The following is a 16,935-nucleotide window of genomic DNA, read 5'->3' on the forward strand; positions in this document are numbered from 1 at the left end:
ACCACCTGCTCCTGCATCTTCCAGGTTGTGGTCAGTCAGCATTGTCCATTCAACATTGTCCTCTCCTGTACCTCACATGACAAGGTACCTTACGCTCCTTCTTGCTACCAGTACAGGTGTTCTGATATGTTACGGGAACACTCATACAGCTTATTCATGTGCCTGGAATAGCAATAGAGTGCCAAATCGACAAACATTAATGTGACGAGAAGGAGAGCAGAATGTTCTCTCAATTCCTTCGAATTACTCCGTAGACAAAAGTGAATTGACCAACCATGCCTAGCCGGGTTCCCTGTCCTTATTCATGGCGTCCCCTGTCCGTCCCTGATCTCCCACCTGACAGAGATACAGACGGAAGGAACATGAACAGGGGAGTACGTACCGGTACCTTGCTTTCCATGGGCATGGAGGTCAATCAACTCCCGTCCCACACGGGCCACCAACTCACCTTGACGGAGGTGCTGAGGTGACTGTCTGCCCAGTGCCCATTTCCCGGTTGTAAGGTGTTCCTCGCCATCCTGGTCTTCCACCTCGCGGCTTGTCGTCGTTTCTCTGGTCGCTTGCTGGTTGCTAACGCTGGTGGTTGCTGGTCTGGCCTGGCCTGGTCTGGCCTCCTTCCCAAGTCTCCCTCCGCCTTGCTTTCTTTTGTGATTGTACCCTTCCCTACGTATCTGTACGGAGTACCATTCCTTCCTTTGCATTGTGTACATACACACCGAGGTACTCGCACCTCCTTCCTCTATTACCGTCGTTGTCCATTCCTCCTTCTCTCCACCACTTTGTTGGCGTGTAATTACCAGACGGCTACCGAGTATACCATTTCAAATTCCTCATTCCTCCTTCCATCCACGAGACCTTGGGACCTCGATACACTAGATATTGGACGGATAATTCGACATTGGACCTCAAGGCAACAACAGACAAACATAACGAACCAGCGGCCGCCGCTGCACGAGAACGAGCGCATCCTCCAAGTCCCCCGGCCTCCTTCCTGCGATTCACGAATCACCACATCGGCTCCGTGTTTCTCTTTGTGCGTCGAAGCGCATTCGCATTCCACGCCTCTCTTTCTCGAGTCTCCCAGTCTCCCTAGCCCGCGACCTGCCTTCGACTTGACTCTCGCACAAGGTCTCAACTCTCGGTATCTTTGGTCTTGGACTATGCCCGTTGGACGCTTGTGCTTGCCTCTGCGTCTCTGTCTCTATTGAGCGAAAGACTGTAAGAGGTGCCTTGTTGCAAAACACTGCCGCCCTCACTACCGCCGCCGCCGCTTGCCATTGCTTCTTTATGGCGTCAAAACGTACGTTCCACTCCCACATGCACCCTGAGCTCATCTTTTTTGCCTTTTTCCCTCCGAGCGTCAGACCCGACCCCATCGTGCCATCCTTTGAGCGGAGCTGAGCCGGTCCCTGGATCTCACGGACCCGCGAGGGCCCTTTACGGAATTCAGCATAGCACCGTCACTCGAGTGTCCATGACCTCGTCCTCATCCCGAGTTTGATGCCTACCTCTACCTACCTTGCCTCGGGGCCCTGACACACACACACACACACACAAACAAACGCGCTGCTCCTTAGCCTGTCTCTTGTCTCTTTTACTACCACCCTACTTCCCCCTCCGAGCCTCATTCCTTTCCCCACTGGCTCGCACACCAATCTAGTCCGACTGCATCTCTGTTGTGTCTCGCCAGAAAGCTGACCGAATGCCTTCGCGACCAGTCACCCCAGCGAGCAACACCCGCTGCCCGCAGCTGTAACCGAACACGCGCGACACCGGCCATGGAGGCCACCGAATCGCGGTCCTCACACGATGGACTCGCCTTCAGTGTGCGCTCTCCGCAACGCGACCAGGCTCCGCGCAGTCCGCTGAGTCCCAGAAGCCCTATCGCTGCCCGCGACTCGAGATCAGGCAGATCGCCTAAGCTGGGAACCGGAGGAAAGGAAGACCATAGTGCCATTACTGGGCCAGGAGGAAAATGGATCAACAAGATGCGCCAACCAGGACCCTCAACAAAACCATTATTACCGGCCACAGAAAGGATATCGGAGGAGGAAAGGAACCAGGTCCCGATACGCCGCATGAGGGCTGACAGCTCTGCCGATGACAAATTCGAAATTGCCCCCGATGGAGGCTCTGCCGGACGTGAAGGACGACAGTTTACCGTTGCCAACGTGGGCAACAATGGTCGGATATATCTGAGGTAAGTTACTGCCATGACTGCATGCGGTGTTTGTTGATCTAGTACCTCCCACATGGGCGGGAATGCTGAGACGTCACCACAATCTTACTCGGATTTCCGAAAACGTGCTGACAATAAACAGACCGACGGTTCGTCCTGCCAACCAGAGATACCCTCAGCCCAATTTTGTCTTTCCCATAACGCCTCCTGGGACCGCCGGTCTGGATGCCTTGACCGAAAAACAGAGGCAAAAAGACGCAAGTGACCTTCACTTGAGCCAATGGACCGCCACGCCCCCAACTCCCGCAACGCCTGCAACGGCTGCCACTCCTCCAACGGCGAGAAACAGTCGCTATTTTTCTGGCCACGCCCCGAGACCCTCTCAACACAGACGTGCTCATTCCGACTCGACAGCTCATGACGGCGCCACAACCAGTAGGGACTCCGAAGCAGAAGGCTTCAAAATTATCATCTCCAAACCGGGCGATGAACGGCGGGCCAAAACCATGGAGGATCTGGACGTGCCTCATATCCCCCTCCTAGACATTGAGATTCCCAACTGGAAATTAGGCAACCCACGATTCACCGCCAGAGGCACTGCCTTCTTCAGAGGATCAAGTTACGCCCCGACAGAAGAGTTTCCCCGCTCCAGTAACGTTTCTTTCCTCCACCGGTCTCAGACCGGCGAACTCACTCCAAGAATACCTGCGTCAATAGCGTCCAAGAAGCCTAGTCCCATCTCGATTCCTCAAATACGCCTGCCGCCCATGGAGCCCGCAAGACACAATGACCCTCTCAGTCCCGCTCCCATGACAACACCTCGGCTGCCTGCAATCCGCTCAACCTACATGTCGACCCATCTGGTCATTGAACCAGCCATGTTCGATGCACTCACCTTCAAACCGACATGCGACGACAGATCGATTGTGCGATACTCCCCGGCTACGGGTGCAGTGACAGCCGCTACCCCGCCTCGTCTCGTGGCCGAGTTCACCTCTCCAAGCTTTCTCGACTATGAACTCATCTCCGACTTCTTCCTTACGTATCGATCCTTCCTCGAGGCGGGTGACCTCCTAAAGATGGTAATGGCGCGCCTGCGATGGGCCCTGGGTCGGAACGATGAGATTGGAATGGTGGTACGAGTGCGAACCTTCGTCGCCATGAGGCACTGGATTCTCAACTACTTCATGGACGATTTCGTCATCGAATACGGCCTTCGCGTATCGTTTTGCAATCTCTTGAACGACATGGTAGACGAATTATCAACAGATCCTCGGGGTCGCAAGGTTCAACTCAAGATCTTGGCTGAACTGAAGAAATGTTGGCGGCGAGTGTGTGCTCAATTTTGGGACGGACCGGAATTCGAGCCTTCTCTTGGCCCGAGTGTACCGATAGCTCCTGGTGGAATCGCAGGGCACAGAAACGCCAGCTTAGATCCATCCTTCTGGGAGAGAGAGGACGCTGTCCCACAGTTGGACGGCCTGTTTGCGCCCATTCCCGAGGATAAGGAACAGACAAGCTTTTACGCCGACGTATCCCGAGCTGGCCATATCGCCGACTCTCAGCCCATCATCGACCGACCTGGTACACCAGAGAATCGCCATGTTCATGAGTTTGACAGACGGCTAGCGGCCTCGCCTACGAGCATCGCCAGCATGGATGTTATCTCCTGCTCTTTCCCAGGTAAGAACTCGAAAGGGACTCAACATGGCAACAACTACACGTTGGGTGCTCATCCAGTAGCACCCGCCAGCTCTGTCTACTCTAGCGCAGGCCCAGTGGCTACAACTCCAAGAGCTCTCGTTGGAAAGCGTGTTCGGGCAGGGCACGGTCATAAGAGAAACGGCAGCCTGACGGACTCGCTCAGAGAAAGGGAGCATAGCACCGAAAAGTCGGGTTTACCGGATACCGACTTCCTCATGTCACTGCCTTTCGCTGGCAGCCTGGTTCGAGGAAACTTGATGCCTCCAGGTCAACCGTATGTTGAGATTATGTCGCCCAGTCTTACCGGTGATTTCCAGCGTCACACAACCGTCTTCCAAGTGCCGGGGGAGCAGAGGAGCGCATCAGCCATGTCAGGCCAGGGCATGAAGAAGCTGATCGGCAGCGTCCGACGCGCGCTGAGCACCCGAGGACAAGGCGTTTCTCCGACCCAGGGTAACTTCATCAATATCTCCCCGATAGGCCCGCGCGGGGCTACGACCAACAGATTGCCTGGAACCGCCATAGTCCCCCAAGCTAGGCGGCAACAGAACGGCATCCGCCCACCTGTGCGCATAGACCTTCTCGGCGCGGAAATTGTGGAGGATTTCAAGAAGGCTGTTCGTGAAGATGCAGCCGCGGATGCTGCGGACGAGGCCGCAAGACGCGAGCATCTGGACCCAACCGCTACTGCTCTACACAGGGCAGTATCCGACCAGGGTTTCGACTATTCGGCGGCTCGCAAAGTTTCATCTTTCGGAAGCATTCCGGAAGACGACGTACTGAGGCCTGTCAGCGACATGGCTATCACCACCGGCAGCAAGTCTATTGTAATTGTGGATGACACGATCCAGTTCTCTCTACCAGCAATGCATGGAGCGCTGCCTGCCACTGAGTCTGTTGAGGCTTTTGCTGATACCTTCTTGCCAGGCGGTGCGGATCCAACACCGCCAAACACACCCCCGGGCCATGCCATGGGCACACCTCGACGTTCGTCTTACTTGCTCAACCAACATGTCGTCAGACCGTCCATCTCCATAGACCCCCTGCCTCCCTTTGTGCCTGACTTGTCAACTCTGGGCATTGATCAAAGCACTCGCCCATCTATGGATACCGATCGTCCTGTATCGGACTTCATCGGTCCTGCTTCTAGCCGCCCTACCTTGATCAGGTCAACAAAGAAGCACGTTCGGCAAAAGTCAAGTAGGACCAACAGATCCCTCGATTCGGCTGCCATCCACCGGCGCACTGCTTCCTTTGGAAGTGCCTTCAACCCGCGATCAACTGTCAAGAGCTTCGACGCAACCACATATACTGAAGGCTCCATCGCTGACGAGGAAGAGCCGAGCCCCGTACCTCAGCCTCTTCGGATTTTGAGAAGACGGCCGGGCGGAGACTTGCGCGCATTCAATCAAGGGGGTGACGGAGACGCCATGCCTTTGCGTAAGTCGCGGTCGGCTGGCTCCCTCACAACCTACTCGGAATCCATGCGGAGTTCCTATTTGCAAAGCCCCAAACATGATTCCAGCGCGTTTGTAGACGTTGTCTCGAGCGAGTTCTCTCATCGAGGAGACGCGGACAATTTCTCTCTAGGCGCAATGGCGGAGCCATCGGGAAAACGACAACTCTCGCTCTTCAGCACCCACTCGTCCAAGCCCATCATGCGGCCTTCATTTGAGGCTGAGGCGCAGAAGCTTGCACAAATCCCCGACGACGAAGACGACGGCGGTGTAGAATCAGCCTTGGCCAAGTTGGAAGGCAAATATGAGAAGAAATCTTTCAAACTGTCCATGGAGCCCACAAACGCTCCTCTCCAAGGTGTCAATATTGCGACGGATTTCGACGGTGAGCCCGCTGAGGCTCAAAAGCAAGGCAAGAAGGGGCATCGTCACTTGCATGTTCTTCCTGTGGACGCCGCCGCCGTGGCCCAACAAGAAGAGGGATCAGAGCCCCGTTCCAGCTTTCTCGACGTTCCCAACGGACCCCGAACCGATGCGAGTTCGTTTCTCTCCGATAACTCGGCAGGCTCATACTGCTCCATCCCCCTCATTGAACGAGGCTTGGCAGACGATGGTCAAAGTAAAGCATCCGCCCCGGGATGGACCAATATGTCTGTTCTTCAAGATGCCGAGGAAGAAATATCACCAGCTGTGACTCCTCGCCCGATGTTTGAAGGATCATCTCACACATCTTCATACGAGTTCATCCGAAAGACAGAAAGCCTGGAAAAGATCAAGTCGGGTAACTCGCCGCCTAGCGAGCAGTCATTCTTGGACGACGACAGCGATGGAGAAGACTTTGGTTCAGATCTTTCATCTGAGCTATCGGTCGAGATTCTCGAACCCGAAGAGTTTGCTATGAACCAAACACAGCCGCTTCCAGACCGCAATGCTCACCGCAGTGCATCCATCTTGGAATTCGATCCCCGCCCCTTGAGAGAGTCGGCCTTGGGCCCTTCAGATAGCCGAGAACCTCCATCACCACCAATGACGCTTGTCCAGGCTCTTCAGATGTCGCCTGAGGCAGTCCTGGTTCCTGAGCTCCACGAACATCAGGTATACCAGCAAAAGCCTCTGCCACCGACGCCCGACACCACTCCGGGGGCTGTAAACCTGCCTAACTCGCCACTGGATCCTACCGGCACCAGAGAAGCATTGCGTGGGCAACCAAAGTACTCTGAACGCGAAAGAGAATCGTCCTTGAGATTCTCTGTCCACTTGCCGTTCACACTCGCATTCGACTCAGAAATTCTGGCTCAACAGTTCACGCTGATCGAAAAGGATGCTCTCAATGAGATTGATTGGAAGGAACTCATCGACATGGGCTGGAAGAACGCAACCAACAATGACTCTCGGTCCTGGGTTGATTTCCTTCGCAACACAGATGCCCATGGCGTCGAGGTCGTCATTGCGCGCTTCAACATCATGGTGAAGTGGGCATGCAGCGAGATCGTGTTGACTCAAAACATTGAGGAAAGAGCACGATGCATCATCAAGTACATCCACATTGCTGCTCACTGCCGCCGATACCGCAACTTTGCGACCATGAGTCAGATCGCCATCGCCCTGACTTCGATGGAGATATCTCGGCTCACAAACACGTGGGCCATGGTACCGCCTTACGACATGCAGACTTTACGGGACTTGGAAACTCTCATCTCCCCTACCCGCAATTTCTACAACCTGCGCGCTGAAATGGAAGTTGGCTCCGACACAGGCTGCATCCCATTCGTAGGCATCTATACTCATGACCTCCTCTTCAACGCTCAACGACCCTCGGAGATTGCCAGCTCCCCGACCACTGCGCCGTTGGTCAACTTTGAGAGGTGCAGATATGCCGCGACCATTGTCAAGACACTGTTGAGGCTGCTCGAGGCTAGCACACTCTACGAATTCCAACCGGTTGAGGGTATCACCGAGAGGTGTCTCTGGATGAGCGCTCTAAGCGACGAAGAGATTCGCAAACACTCGCATCGTCTGGAGTAGGCCAATCATCGGACTCTTCCATGACACATGATGAAAAACAACGAACCCTGACGAAAGCCAGTACGACCGTTGTGGGTTTCGTCACCTTCGAAAATCACCCCTGCATTACACGTGTACCCTACACCGACCTTCGCTCACGTTCACGTCTCCTTTCTCCCACATCATCATACGTGACGAGCGCGTATCCGACCAAAACATTCTTTCGATGCTCCTTTCAGTCATCGTCATTTTTCACGTCGCGCTGCCTTGGCTTCAAGCAGTGGCCATATACCCTGTACTGATAATTACAACATGATATCACTAGAGTCTTATTCAAGGCTAAACAAATGGAGGAGGAAGGGGGAGAGGGAAGAAGAATAGGCCGAGGATGGCCAAGCATTGCACATAGATGGCGGTGGTCTATACCCCTTACTTTGCGTCATTTAAGCGAGCGAGCAACCATACCAACTAGCACAGGGAGTTGAGGGGGAGGAATAAGGGGATCTTTTTAACTGGAAGGGAAAGGACATATTGGGTGTCCCGGGCTCAAGGTTTTCTCGAGCAACGTTCAATACCCCTTTTGCATGTTGGAATTCGGCTCGAGGAGGCGAGTCAATTAAAGAAACTTATTGAGACTCTTTCAAAACTTAAGGTGCCTTTGGACATGATATGATGACTGTCCATGTGTATGTGAGAGCGGCCCCCGGTGGTGTGAAGTATGCATGGCACTTCCTGGTTGTCCTACGATGGTGATTACTGCTGTGACCGGCCGGTCTCAAGATCTTTGGCCCAGGGTAGGCCGGGTTTGCGACTTGCTATGGACATGTGATGCACGTTGGGTCAAAATGATCGAAGCCGGTAGGACGCTCTGCCACTTACTTTGTATTTGTTGGCATCTCTCCTTTGACCATCGTCACTTTCCACGTAATGAATTGACGAGTCTGCCAGAAAGCCTCTTAAGAAGAAATCAGTCTCAGCACGGAGCTGTCAGGTGCGATGGAGTATAGTACATCTCGCCAAGAGGTTTGGGTTTATGGTACTTTGAGTACCATTCTACGTGTGATGAAATCTTTCGCGCTTCCTTGGCCTGGGCTGCCCCCCTTCCATTTGAGATCTTTTAGTTCAGAAAAGATGGAGGCTACTTGTGTCTAGCTTCGCGGTGTCGTAGACAACTTGTTCTTGCTATTCTTGCTCAAGATTGGCCTTTAGCAAGGTTGACACTTCCTTGGTGGTGAAAATGAACATGAAGAATCGAATCGATCATGACTACCCGAGAGCGGGAGAGGGTATGATTAGTCCTCATTCCAGTGGCCAAAGGAGAAAAGGACCTTAGCCAGGGATAGGATGATAAGGGCCGCGACATCGAACGTTACGATCCTCCAGAAGGTAATGAATGAAAGATAAAGCATGTCAGTTGGGGGAACAAGGGCGGCAATGGATAAAAAGCTAAGTCACTCGGACGCGGGACGGATCGAAGGTGAGGCTTCAACGGGGATGTGGTATTTCGAAGCAAAGTCTGTACACCTTTCTTCCGAGTCCTCAGACATTTCATGATTTGTTTCGATCAGAAGCTCTCAAGGAGAAGCAGTTCAAAGAATGGGCGGGATAACGATTAAGTCCACCCCTTTTGGCCACACAGGGCTTTCCCTCTCCCCAAAACGACATCACAAACAATTGGTGGTTTGCCGACTATTTCACAATGTTTTTTGGTTCGAGTATCTTTCCCTCATTAGTGCAGACCAAGTTGACCCTTTTTCCCTTTTTTTGCCCCCCAAGATTGCTACCAGCGAGATCATAAAGGAAAAAACTCCGCTAGTCTTTTATCTACCATTCCATGACCATTTGCTGTTCCGCCGTTTTGTGGATATCGCACACATCGTGCTTCGATGAACGATGCGTTTGTAGGTTTGGTTTGGGCGGGTGGATTCCTCTCGTATCGTGTGTCATACCGACACCTGAGTTGCGGGAAGAAGGAGTTTACCAGGAAGACTCCTTGGGGGCGGCAGCGGCAGCGGCGGCAGCGTCGCCGGCAGCGGCCCAGTCACCGGTGGGAGCAGCGCCAGCGGCAGCCCACTCGTCACCAGCACCGTCCCAGTTGGCACCGGCCTGAGCACCGGTGAAGCCGGGAGCCTGGGCGTCCCAGTCGCCGGTGGCGGGGAAGCCAGACTCAATAGCGGCAACACCCTCCTCCTCAACGCCCGGGAGCTTCTCCTCCTCGACCTTCTCCTCGGCCTCAGCCTCGGGGTCGCGGTCTGGTGCGCGTGTTAGTTTTCTCAATCCTTAGAGCTTGCTTATAGGGGGGTTCCACATACAGAAGTACAAATCGACCATGGTGTCCCAGGGGGTCTCGCGGTTGTAGATGGTGCCGCGGAGACGGAGGACCTCACGGGCGAGCATCCACCAGACGAGACCGATGGAGTGACGACCCTTGTTGTTGGTGGGGATGGCAACGTCGACGTACTCGGTGGGGGAGTCGGTGTCGCAGAGGGCGATGACGGGGATGTTGACGTAGGAAGCCTCCTTGATGGCCTGGGCATCGGTACGCGGGTCGGTGACGATGATGAGGCGGGGCTCCTTGAAAGAGCGGGTGATGTAGTTGGTGAAGGAACCGGGGGTGAAGCGACCGGCAATGGCGACGGCGCCGGTATGGGCGGCGAACTTGAGGACGGCACGCTGTCCGTAGGGACGGGCAGAGATGACGCAAATGTCGGCCGGGTTGTCGATGGCAGCGATGATGCGGGCGGCGAGGACAATCTTCTCCCTGGAGGGCGCGCAAAAAAGTCAGCGGGTTTTTGCGCTGGCGCAAATTGAAGAGCGCAAAGAGGTCCCCTCGTGTTCTTTTTCCCAAGATTTCCACAGACACAAGAAGCCTCTCCTTCGCGTCGCTTTCTTTGCTTACCAGGTCTTGCCAACGTTGATCACGTTGACACCGTCGGCACGGGTCTTCCACAGGTAGGGCTCCATGTGAACCTGGAGGTTCTTGGATCCCAGGTGGGCTTGAGCTGCAAGCAGCATCTCAATGTCCTGGGAGGTGGCATTGAAGATCGAGGGGAGGTTAGCGGGAGCCATCTTGGGCAATTTCGGTCTTTCTTCCACGGGGAGACGGTGTCGAACGGTGGTGGTGCGGAAAGGGAAGAAAGTCAAGATTTCGCGATCCTCGAAAAAAAAGTTCGCCCAGTTGTGCGTCTCGAATCCGTGGGTGGGTGGGCAGCTGCTGTCTCTAGCAAAGCCCTCGCTAGGCCCTGGTGGTCCAAGCGTATCTGAGGTCCCGCTAGAATACGTACTTCCTTGGACTCCATGCTCACGTGACGGCTTGACAGCCACTAGTCCTCCTTTGGAGGTGCATCCACTCCCAGGGGATGTGCAGCGGAGGACGAACGGGCCGGTCGCCATTGGAGTGCAGCAGTCAGGCCCAGATACGGGACCACCTAGAGTCTACCTAGGAAATTTTATGGTTCCCATTGTCGATGATCGCGTTGAAGGGAAACTGCTGCCACCATGCCTCCCAGATTACAGAGCCTGCAACGGCTAGGCACAGCTAGCTGTAAGCTTCAGACTTTGCATGAGGAATATAAGAGGCAATTAAAAAGCTAATTGGTCAAAATAGTGTGCCTACGCCCAGCTACTAGACCGACTCCGAGCTTCCTCCCCGTCATCCAGACCGCAAACCTCTCCCAGCGCGAAAAGAAGCGCAAAGCAAAGCAGGACCCGTACAAGCACCAACAGGCCCTACAGCGCAAGGCCGCCAACCAGAAGAGACAGAGCGAGATTCAGGCGACGAAGGATGCGAGCTGGGGTGACCAGATCCACGGTATCCCGACCCCTTTCGTCGAGTCGTTCGACTCGGCCGGCCAGGCGCCCACAACGAAGACCGTCAAGGACGACAATGGAAACATCATTGCCGACCCTCGCCCTCTGCCCACCTCGCCGGGGCTTCTCAATCACCTTGTCGACGAGAAGGAGCTCAAAGCAGTCATAGAAAAGGCCTACATCTTGACGAAACCCGTAAAGTCGGAGATCAGGGAGCTGGCAGACCCTGCAATGGAAGCACTGGCCGATAAGAAACATGAGCTGAACCACGCCAAGGCAGTCGAGGCTCTGCAGCGTATCCTGTCCATGGACAATGCCAACTCAAAGATCCTTCTCCACACCAACATCAAGAGATGCGTCCAGGAGTTTGGCCGGCACAACACCGACAAGTTCCTGACGAAGAAGCCCAAGTCTACTCTCGTGGACCCCAAAGCCCCCAAGAAGCCGATTCGAGGTGGCCCCGACACTGGTAGCTCAGAGGTCCAGGTTGCCATTCTGACCGCCAAGATCAGGAAGCTTTCGCAAGAGCTGTCACAGAACCGCGGTTACAAGGACAAGCACAACAAGAGAAACTTGAGAGTCTTGTGCCATAGGCGGCAAAAGCTTCTCAAGTACATGGAGCGTAGTGAGAGAGGAAGCGGGCGGTGGACGCATCTGCTCGAGAAGCTTGGCCTGTCACCGGCGACCTACAAGGAGCAGATCAGCTTCTAGGCGAGCCAGGTGCGGGAAAAAGGTAGACACGTGTAAAACTAAGACTTGTAATTGTCCTTTATGTACACTATAGCGATCGGTAAAGATGCTGATCTCCACGTCATAACCTGAGCTCCCTCCTTGCGCCATTGTGACCTGCCATTAAACGATGAAACTGGTATTCTACAAAACTAACAGAACAGGACTGCAAAACATTAAACTCAGAACACGCTAATGTAGTTGCCGATCCGGTCTTTCTGGTTCTGAGCTATGCACTCGGCGATCCAGGTGATGTTGCGGATTTCCTGCTTGTCGTTAGCTTTGTCTATCTCATGTTCAGGGATTTCGATTCTTACCTGCTCGCGGAGTCTCACCCACGAATACACGATGGCGAAACTAAACTGTTGAGTGAAGGCGCTCTTGGAGATCTCCATCTCCTTTTGATAAAACATATCTTCAAGGCTCTTGCCGTCGGAGCTTGAGCCGCCGCCCTGGTTACCCGGGCCAGAGGGACCACCGCCGAGACCAGCTGCCTCGAAGAAGCTCTTGTAATCGCCAACTCCATCAACTGCAAGACGGACGCCCTCGAAGTCTTCCGCTCTAGAGAGCATCAAGGTCCCCTCCGGGTACAGCTTACCAAAGCTGGGATACAGCTTCTTGCGGTCATTCTTGTTAAGCTCCGTGCCGAAAGAGTTGAGGGTGATGTTGATGGCACGGCGGTCGGCCTCGAACTCCAGGATCTCTGACATGACCTCAGCTGTCGGTGAGCCAGCCATATCAGGGTGGGTGTTCACAAAGTTGTGGAAGTCCTCCAAGTAGTTCTTGTAAAGCGTGTTTCGGACAATCTCGATATTGAGCTCGTCGAGATCCTGGTGGCTAAGACTGCCTTTGAAGTAGGCGGCAAGCGGGGTCTCGATCAAAACACTGTTATAAAGCTCCTCAATGTTCGTCGCAACGCACAGGACTGGCATGGTCTCGAACCAGCCGAGAGGATGGCATCTCTCAAGAAGCTCGCGGGTGTCTCGTTCGTGCAGAGTGCCGGTAATCAGCAGAGCAACGTTGTCGATCATGTAGCCGTAGGTGAGGTAGTCCATGAACTGGGCAAGGGAGCCGACGGCGTTGGCGCGAACATAGCGGAATTCGGAGACAAGTTTGTCGGTCGTCTTCGCGGCCAGAGCTGATGTCGAGGGGTTGGGAGGGAGGTTGCCGAGGAAGTCGCCGTACGCAGGACCGAGTTGCAACTTGAGATCTGGAACCGTATTAGACATGCATCGCACCGGAGCACATAGAAACACTCACCGTCGATGGTCTCGCACTGCGTCAGGTTGGCATAGTTGGAGCCGGTAAGAAGGCCGTTCCTGTATCCACGAACGATGCCCTCAATGTAGCTGCATCGTGTTAGCTAGCCACCCACCAGATTATCTCTATCATAACCCCAGAACATACCCGCTGTTGACGTTGAAGAATAGGCCCTCCATCTTGGCTGTGTAGTGGATTATTCGATTCGAAGGCGACTGGAGTGGTGACGCCGGTCTGGTGGAGGCGCAAACGGAGACAGCTGTGGTCGTTGACTTTACCTTACGCTTCCTCGCTCTCTTCTCTGCACCAGCTCCAAGGTCCCAGCAAGGCCGGCCAAGGCAAGTCCACCCAGCCATTACGAGTTGCAGCAGCGCACAGACCACCGGAGGCGGCTTTTCTCGGCAAAACAGATTTTACGCGCTCCGAGTCATCCCACTTGCCAATTGGTGTGTGGGGTGGGGACCCGCCCAAAGGCTTTGCAGCCATCGAAAAAAAATTGGTGGAGCTTGGTTTGGTTCAGAAAAAAATATTTCCAAACCATCAATCCGCTCGCTGGAAACCTGCCTCCGCCGACAACAACGTTCACACCCACGCGCGGAGGATTTTACCCGAGGGACCAATTTGGCCAGATTTGAAGAGCATCGACGGTTTTCACAATGTCTCTCTTCGTTCTCGCCGAAACGCCGGCAGGGTAAGTTTTCCATTCGGAAAAGAACTAGAGAAAAAAAAATGTGGTAGCAATTGGAAAGCTAACGCGAAGAATAGCTACGGTCTGTTCAAGGCTGCCGACAAGAAGCTTCTCAAGCGCGATGAGCTCACCACTGGGCCGACCTCTTCGGAGCAGATCAACGAGATGTAAGTCGCGCTCCCACAATATTCAATTGCAGCCAGTCTCCACGAGTAGCACGCAGCAGCGCAGATGTGTACAAGCAAACTCGTGTTCCTAGCCGCGAATTAGACCGCTGGCCTCGAGTACAATCAAGGCTAACTTTTGCAAAGGCTCAAGTTGAAGACTTTCGTCAAGTTCGATAGCTCCGCCGTCGCCGTCGAGGAAGCTGCCGGTCTCAAGGAGGGTCGTGTCCCGCCAATGCTCGCCAACCTGCTCAAGGAGATCAAGGACGAGAAGAAGGCTACCCTCGCCGTTGCCGACCTCAAGCTCGGTACTGCCATTGGCAAGCTCCCCGACTTGGATATCAAGGCTGTCTCAGATGCCGCCTCCCAGGACCTGTTCCGTGCCGTTCGCGAGAACCTTTCTTCCCTGATTCCTGGCCTCACCACCGAGACCATGGACCGCATGGCCCTTGGTCTGTCGCACTCGATTTCGCGACACAAGCTCAAGTTCTCCGCCGACAAGGTCGACGCCATGGTTGTTCAGGCCATTAAGCTGGTGGACGATCTCGACAAGGAGCTCAACGTTTACGCCATGCGCACCAAGGAATGGTACGGCTGGCACTTCCCCGAGCTTGCCAAGATCCTCAACGACAACCTGGTGTACGCCCGTCTCGTCGTTGCCGTTGGCATGCGTCAGGACTTTGCCGAGTCCGACCTCTCCGACATTCTCCCCGAGGAGCTTGAGGGCCCTGTCAAGACTGCCGCAGAGATTTCCATGGGAACTGAGATGACCCCTGAAGATTTGGAGAACATCCAACTGTTGGCCCAGCAGGTCATCACCTACTCCGAGTACCGCACTTCCCTCTCCACCTACCTGGAGTCCCGCATGCGTGCCCTCGCCCCCAACCTGACTGCTCTTGTTGGTTACCTCGTCGGTGCCCGCCTGATCGCCCACGCTGGCTCCCTCATCTCCCTCGCCAAGGCTCCCTCCTCCACCATCCAGATCTACGGTGCCGAGAAGGCGCTCTTCCGCGCTCTCAAGACCAAGCACGACACACCCAAGTACGGTATCATCTACCACTCCTCCCTCGTTGGCCAGGCCACTGGCAAGAACAAGGGCAAGATCGCCCGTTCCCTCGCCGCCAAGACTGCCCTTGGTCTGCGTGTCGACGCTCTCGGCGACACCGAGAACCAGGACGATGAGGAGGAGCGCAGCATCCTCGGCCTCACCAGCCGCATCAAGCTTGAGAACCTCCTCCGCAAGCTGGAGGGCAAGCCCCTCCTCCCTAAGGGTGTTGGTGTCGGCCCTGACGGTCAGCTCACCGCTCCCGGTGGCTTCAGCCTGAAGGATTCTCGCAAGTACAACGCCGACGCCGACGGTGTTGAGACCGAGGTCAACGGCAAGTCCAAGAAGCTTATCCAAGTCGTCGACGAGGAGATGAAGGACGCCGACAGCGAAGACGAGGACGCCGAGATGAACGACGCCAGCGAAGAAGAGAAGAAGAGCAAAAAGGACAAGAAGAAGGAGAAGAAGCGCGTTTCCATCGCCGCGGCCGAGACTCCCGTCAAGGCAAGCAAGGCTGTCAAGGGCACACCGGCGAAGCTGAGCGAAAAGGACTACGAGCGTTTCGCCGAGGCCGCTGGCATCAGCGTGTCCAAGTTCAAGCGCAAGTTCGAGCGCGGTGACGTCCAGCTTGGCGAAGACGGCACACCCGTCGTCTTCAGCAAGAAGGAGCTGAAGAAGCTCAAGAAGGCCGAGGACGAGGCCGATGAGACGCCCGTCAAGGCAACCGACAGCACCAAGAAGAAGCGCAAGCACGAAGATGATGAGACGCCCAAGAAGGAGAAGAAGCTGAAGAAGAAGCGCAGCTCCCTTGGTGCTTAGAAAGCCAAGCGGCGTCGCATTTCTTATTCATAGACGGCACTTGGGCCTCATGTGCATAAACATATTGTTCAATGCGCTGTATGATACCTTGATCTCTCTGGCCGGCGTTTTGGGATGGACCTGGGGGGTTTTTATGGTCTGATCATTGGATGGGCATAGTTTCTCTTTTACTACTGGCAGGAAAAGTGCAATGTAATTGCTTGTTGAGTTTGACTACTGCTCCCCACCCGTCAAGTGTGATCTGCCCTCCATCCAGCGCCTTTTCCAACTACATATACCCTGCTCTTCACATAGCGATATCTCTCAAATCACTGAATGGATAATGATGAACAAACCTAGCGTAGGTGGCAAGCACATGTCGCTTGTGTGTTCGAGCAGGTAACCCCCTACGGTAAAGCACGTCTGCTATTCAATTTGACTACATAATTGTTCTCGTCCAGTCCACCTTGTACCGCACTCAGAGGGGAATGCAACGCTTGTTCCTGTCGCCTCTGCCGCAGATGGGCGGCTTCCTGACGTTGCAGCACTGTTGAAACTCAGCACTAACTCGTGTAATAGAGGACGAATACTTACACGGTAGTTAGAGGGACCAGGGCAGTCACCACTATGTCATGAAAGTATCAGCCATTTATTCCGAGATTGGTGAGGTGAATAACTGGGTAAGGTGGGTTCACGTGGAGTATGAGCCGCTGCAAGAGAGGGTATCCTTCTGGCAGTACCCGTTGCTGTTGCAGTCTGGGTAGAAGCAACATTTCACATCGGCCGGGTCATTGGGGCAGAGGTTGGTCTTGGTGTAGCCGTTGAGAGAGCTGCACTTGGAGGTCTTCTGGCAGGTTCCGTAGTTGCCCTATGCAAGATCAATAGACATTAGGGGATGCCACCGACATCTTCTGGAGAACAGAACAGACCTTGCTGTCGTGGCAGTAGCTTCCGATAGCCGCCAGAGCACTGGGGGCGAACAGAGCTGAAATGAGTGCGGAGACCTTCATAGTTGCTGATGATCGAATGTTGAGATGTAAAGAAGAAGAGAGGATGTAATTGGAGTTGCTCTGCTTGCTTCAAATTTGACATGTTCT

At 54.4% G+C, this 16,935-nt stretch overlaps 6 protein-coding genes across 6 annotated transcripts; 3 read left to right on the top strand and 3 right to left on the bottom strand.

Moving 5' to 3' along the window:
* Positions 1-1,778: 1,778 nt before the first annotated feature.
* Positions 1,779-7,365, top strand: BDP55DRAFT_731754 (RasGEF domain-containing protein; the record flags this gene model as incomplete). Its single annotated transcript, XM_060579855.1, has 2 exons — positions 1,779-2,200; positions 2,322-7,365. The coding sequence occupies 2 exons, from the start codon at positions 1,779-1,781 to the stop codon at positions 7,363-7,365; spliced, it is 5,466 nt and encodes a 1,821-aa protein (XP_060426069.1).
* A 1,465-nt stretch (positions 7,366-8,830) lies between these two features.
* Positions 8,831-10,638, bottom strand: BDP55DRAFT_674284 (40S ribosomal protein S0). Its single transcript, XM_060575650.1, has 5 exons — positions 10,244-10,638; positions 9,657-10,105; positions 8,945-9,596; positions 8,879-8,901; positions 8,831-8,850 (listed from the first exon to the last, which is right to left on the bottom strand). The coding sequence occupies exons 1-3, from the start codon at positions 10,411-10,413 to the stop codon at positions 9,322-9,324; spliced, it is 894 nt and encodes a 297-aa protein (XP_060426070.1). The 5' UTR covers positions 10,414-10,638; the 3' UTR covers positions 8,831-8,850; positions 8,879-8,901; positions 8,945-9,321.
* An 85-nt stretch (positions 10,639-10,723) lies between these two features.
* BDP55DRAFT_674286 (ribosomal protein S15) lies at positions 10,724-11,914 on the top strand. Its single transcript, XM_060575651.1, has 2 exons — positions 10,724-10,888; positions 10,952-11,914. Exons 1-2 carry the CDS (start codon positions 10,843-10,845, stop codon positions 11,863-11,865), a joined length of 960 nt encoding a protein of 319 aa, XP_060426071.1. The 5' UTR covers positions 10,724-10,842; the 3' UTR covers positions 11,866-11,914.
* On the bottom strand, positions 11,915-13,446 carry BDP55DRAFT_674288 (vacuolar ATP synthase subunit D1). The gene is made up of 4 exons (XM_060575652.1): positions 13,291-13,446; positions 13,144-13,232; positions 12,201-13,093; positions 11,915-12,149 (listed from the first exon to the last, which is right to left on the bottom strand). The coding sequence occupies exons 1-4, from the start codon at positions 13,320-13,322 to the stop codon at positions 12,066-12,068; spliced, it is 1,098 nt and encodes a 365-aa protein (XP_060426072.1). The 5' UTR covers positions 13,323-13,446; the 3' UTR covers positions 11,915-12,065.
* Positions 13,447-13,799: 353 nt separating this feature from the next.
* BDP55DRAFT_731758 (NOSIC domain-containing protein) lies at positions 13,800-15,859 on the top strand (the record flags this gene model as incomplete). Its single annotated transcript, XM_060579856.1, has 3 exons — positions 13,800-13,834; positions 13,909-13,998; positions 14,143-15,859. The coding sequence occupies 3 exons, from the start codon at positions 13,800-13,802 to the stop codon at positions 15,857-15,859; spliced, it is 1,842 nt and encodes a 613-aa protein (XP_060426073.1).
* Positions 15,860-16,316: 457 nt separating this feature from the next.
* BDP55DRAFT_731759 (uncharacterized protein) lies at positions 16,317-16,848 on the bottom strand (the record flags this gene model as incomplete). The annotated part of the gene is made up of 4 exons (XM_060579857.1): positions 16,317-16,385; positions 16,433-16,463; positions 16,534-16,706; positions 16,768-16,848. 4 exons carry the CDS (start codon positions 16,846-16,848, stop codon positions 16,317-16,319), a joined length of 354 nt encoding a protein of 117 aa, XP_060426074.1.
* Positions 16,849-16,935: the final 87 nt, after the last annotated feature.

The sequence above is a fragment of the Colletotrichum godetiae genome, assembly GCF_030913485.1.
Source record: "Colletotrichum godetiae strain CBS 193.32 chromosome Unknown BDP55scaffold_41, whole genome shotgun sequence".
Classification (NCBI taxonomy): Eukaryota; Fungi; Ascomycota; class Sordariomycetes; order Glomerellales; family Glomerellaceae; genus Colletotrichum; species Colletotrichum godetiae.

Coding starts and splice junctions, on each gene's coding strand:
- BDP55DRAFT_674284 (XM_060575650.1), bottom strand. CDS start 10,413: ATGGCTCCCGCTAACCTCCCCTCGATCTTCAATGCCACCTCCCAGGAC. Junction 10,106..10,243: donor ATCAACGTTGGCAAGACCTG/GTAAGCAAAGAA, acceptor CGCGCCCTCCAG/GGAGAAGATTGTCCTCGCCG. Junction 9,597..9,656: donor CATGGTCGATTTGTACTTCT/GTATGTGGAACC, acceptor CACGCGCACCAG/ACCGCGACCCCGAGGCTGAG.
- BDP55DRAFT_674286 (XM_060575651.1), top strand. CDS start 10,843: ATGCCTCCCAGATTACAGAGCCTGCAACGGCTAGGCACAGCTAGCT. Junction 10,889..10,951: donor ACGGCTAGGCACAGCTAGCT/GTAAGCTTCAGA, acceptor TGGTCAAAATAG/TGTGCCTACGCCCAGCTACT.
- BDP55DRAFT_674288 (XM_060575652.1), bottom strand. CDS start 13,322: ATGGAGGGCCTATTCTTCAACGTCAACAGCGG. Junction 13,094..13,143: donor GCAGTGCGAGACCATCGACG/GTGAGTGTTTCT, acceptor ATACGGTTCCAG/ATCTCAAGTTGCAACTCGGT. Junction 12,150..12,200: donor GGGTGAGACTCCGCGAGCAG/GTAAGAATCGAA, acceptor AACGACAAGCAG/GAAATCCGCAACATCACCTG.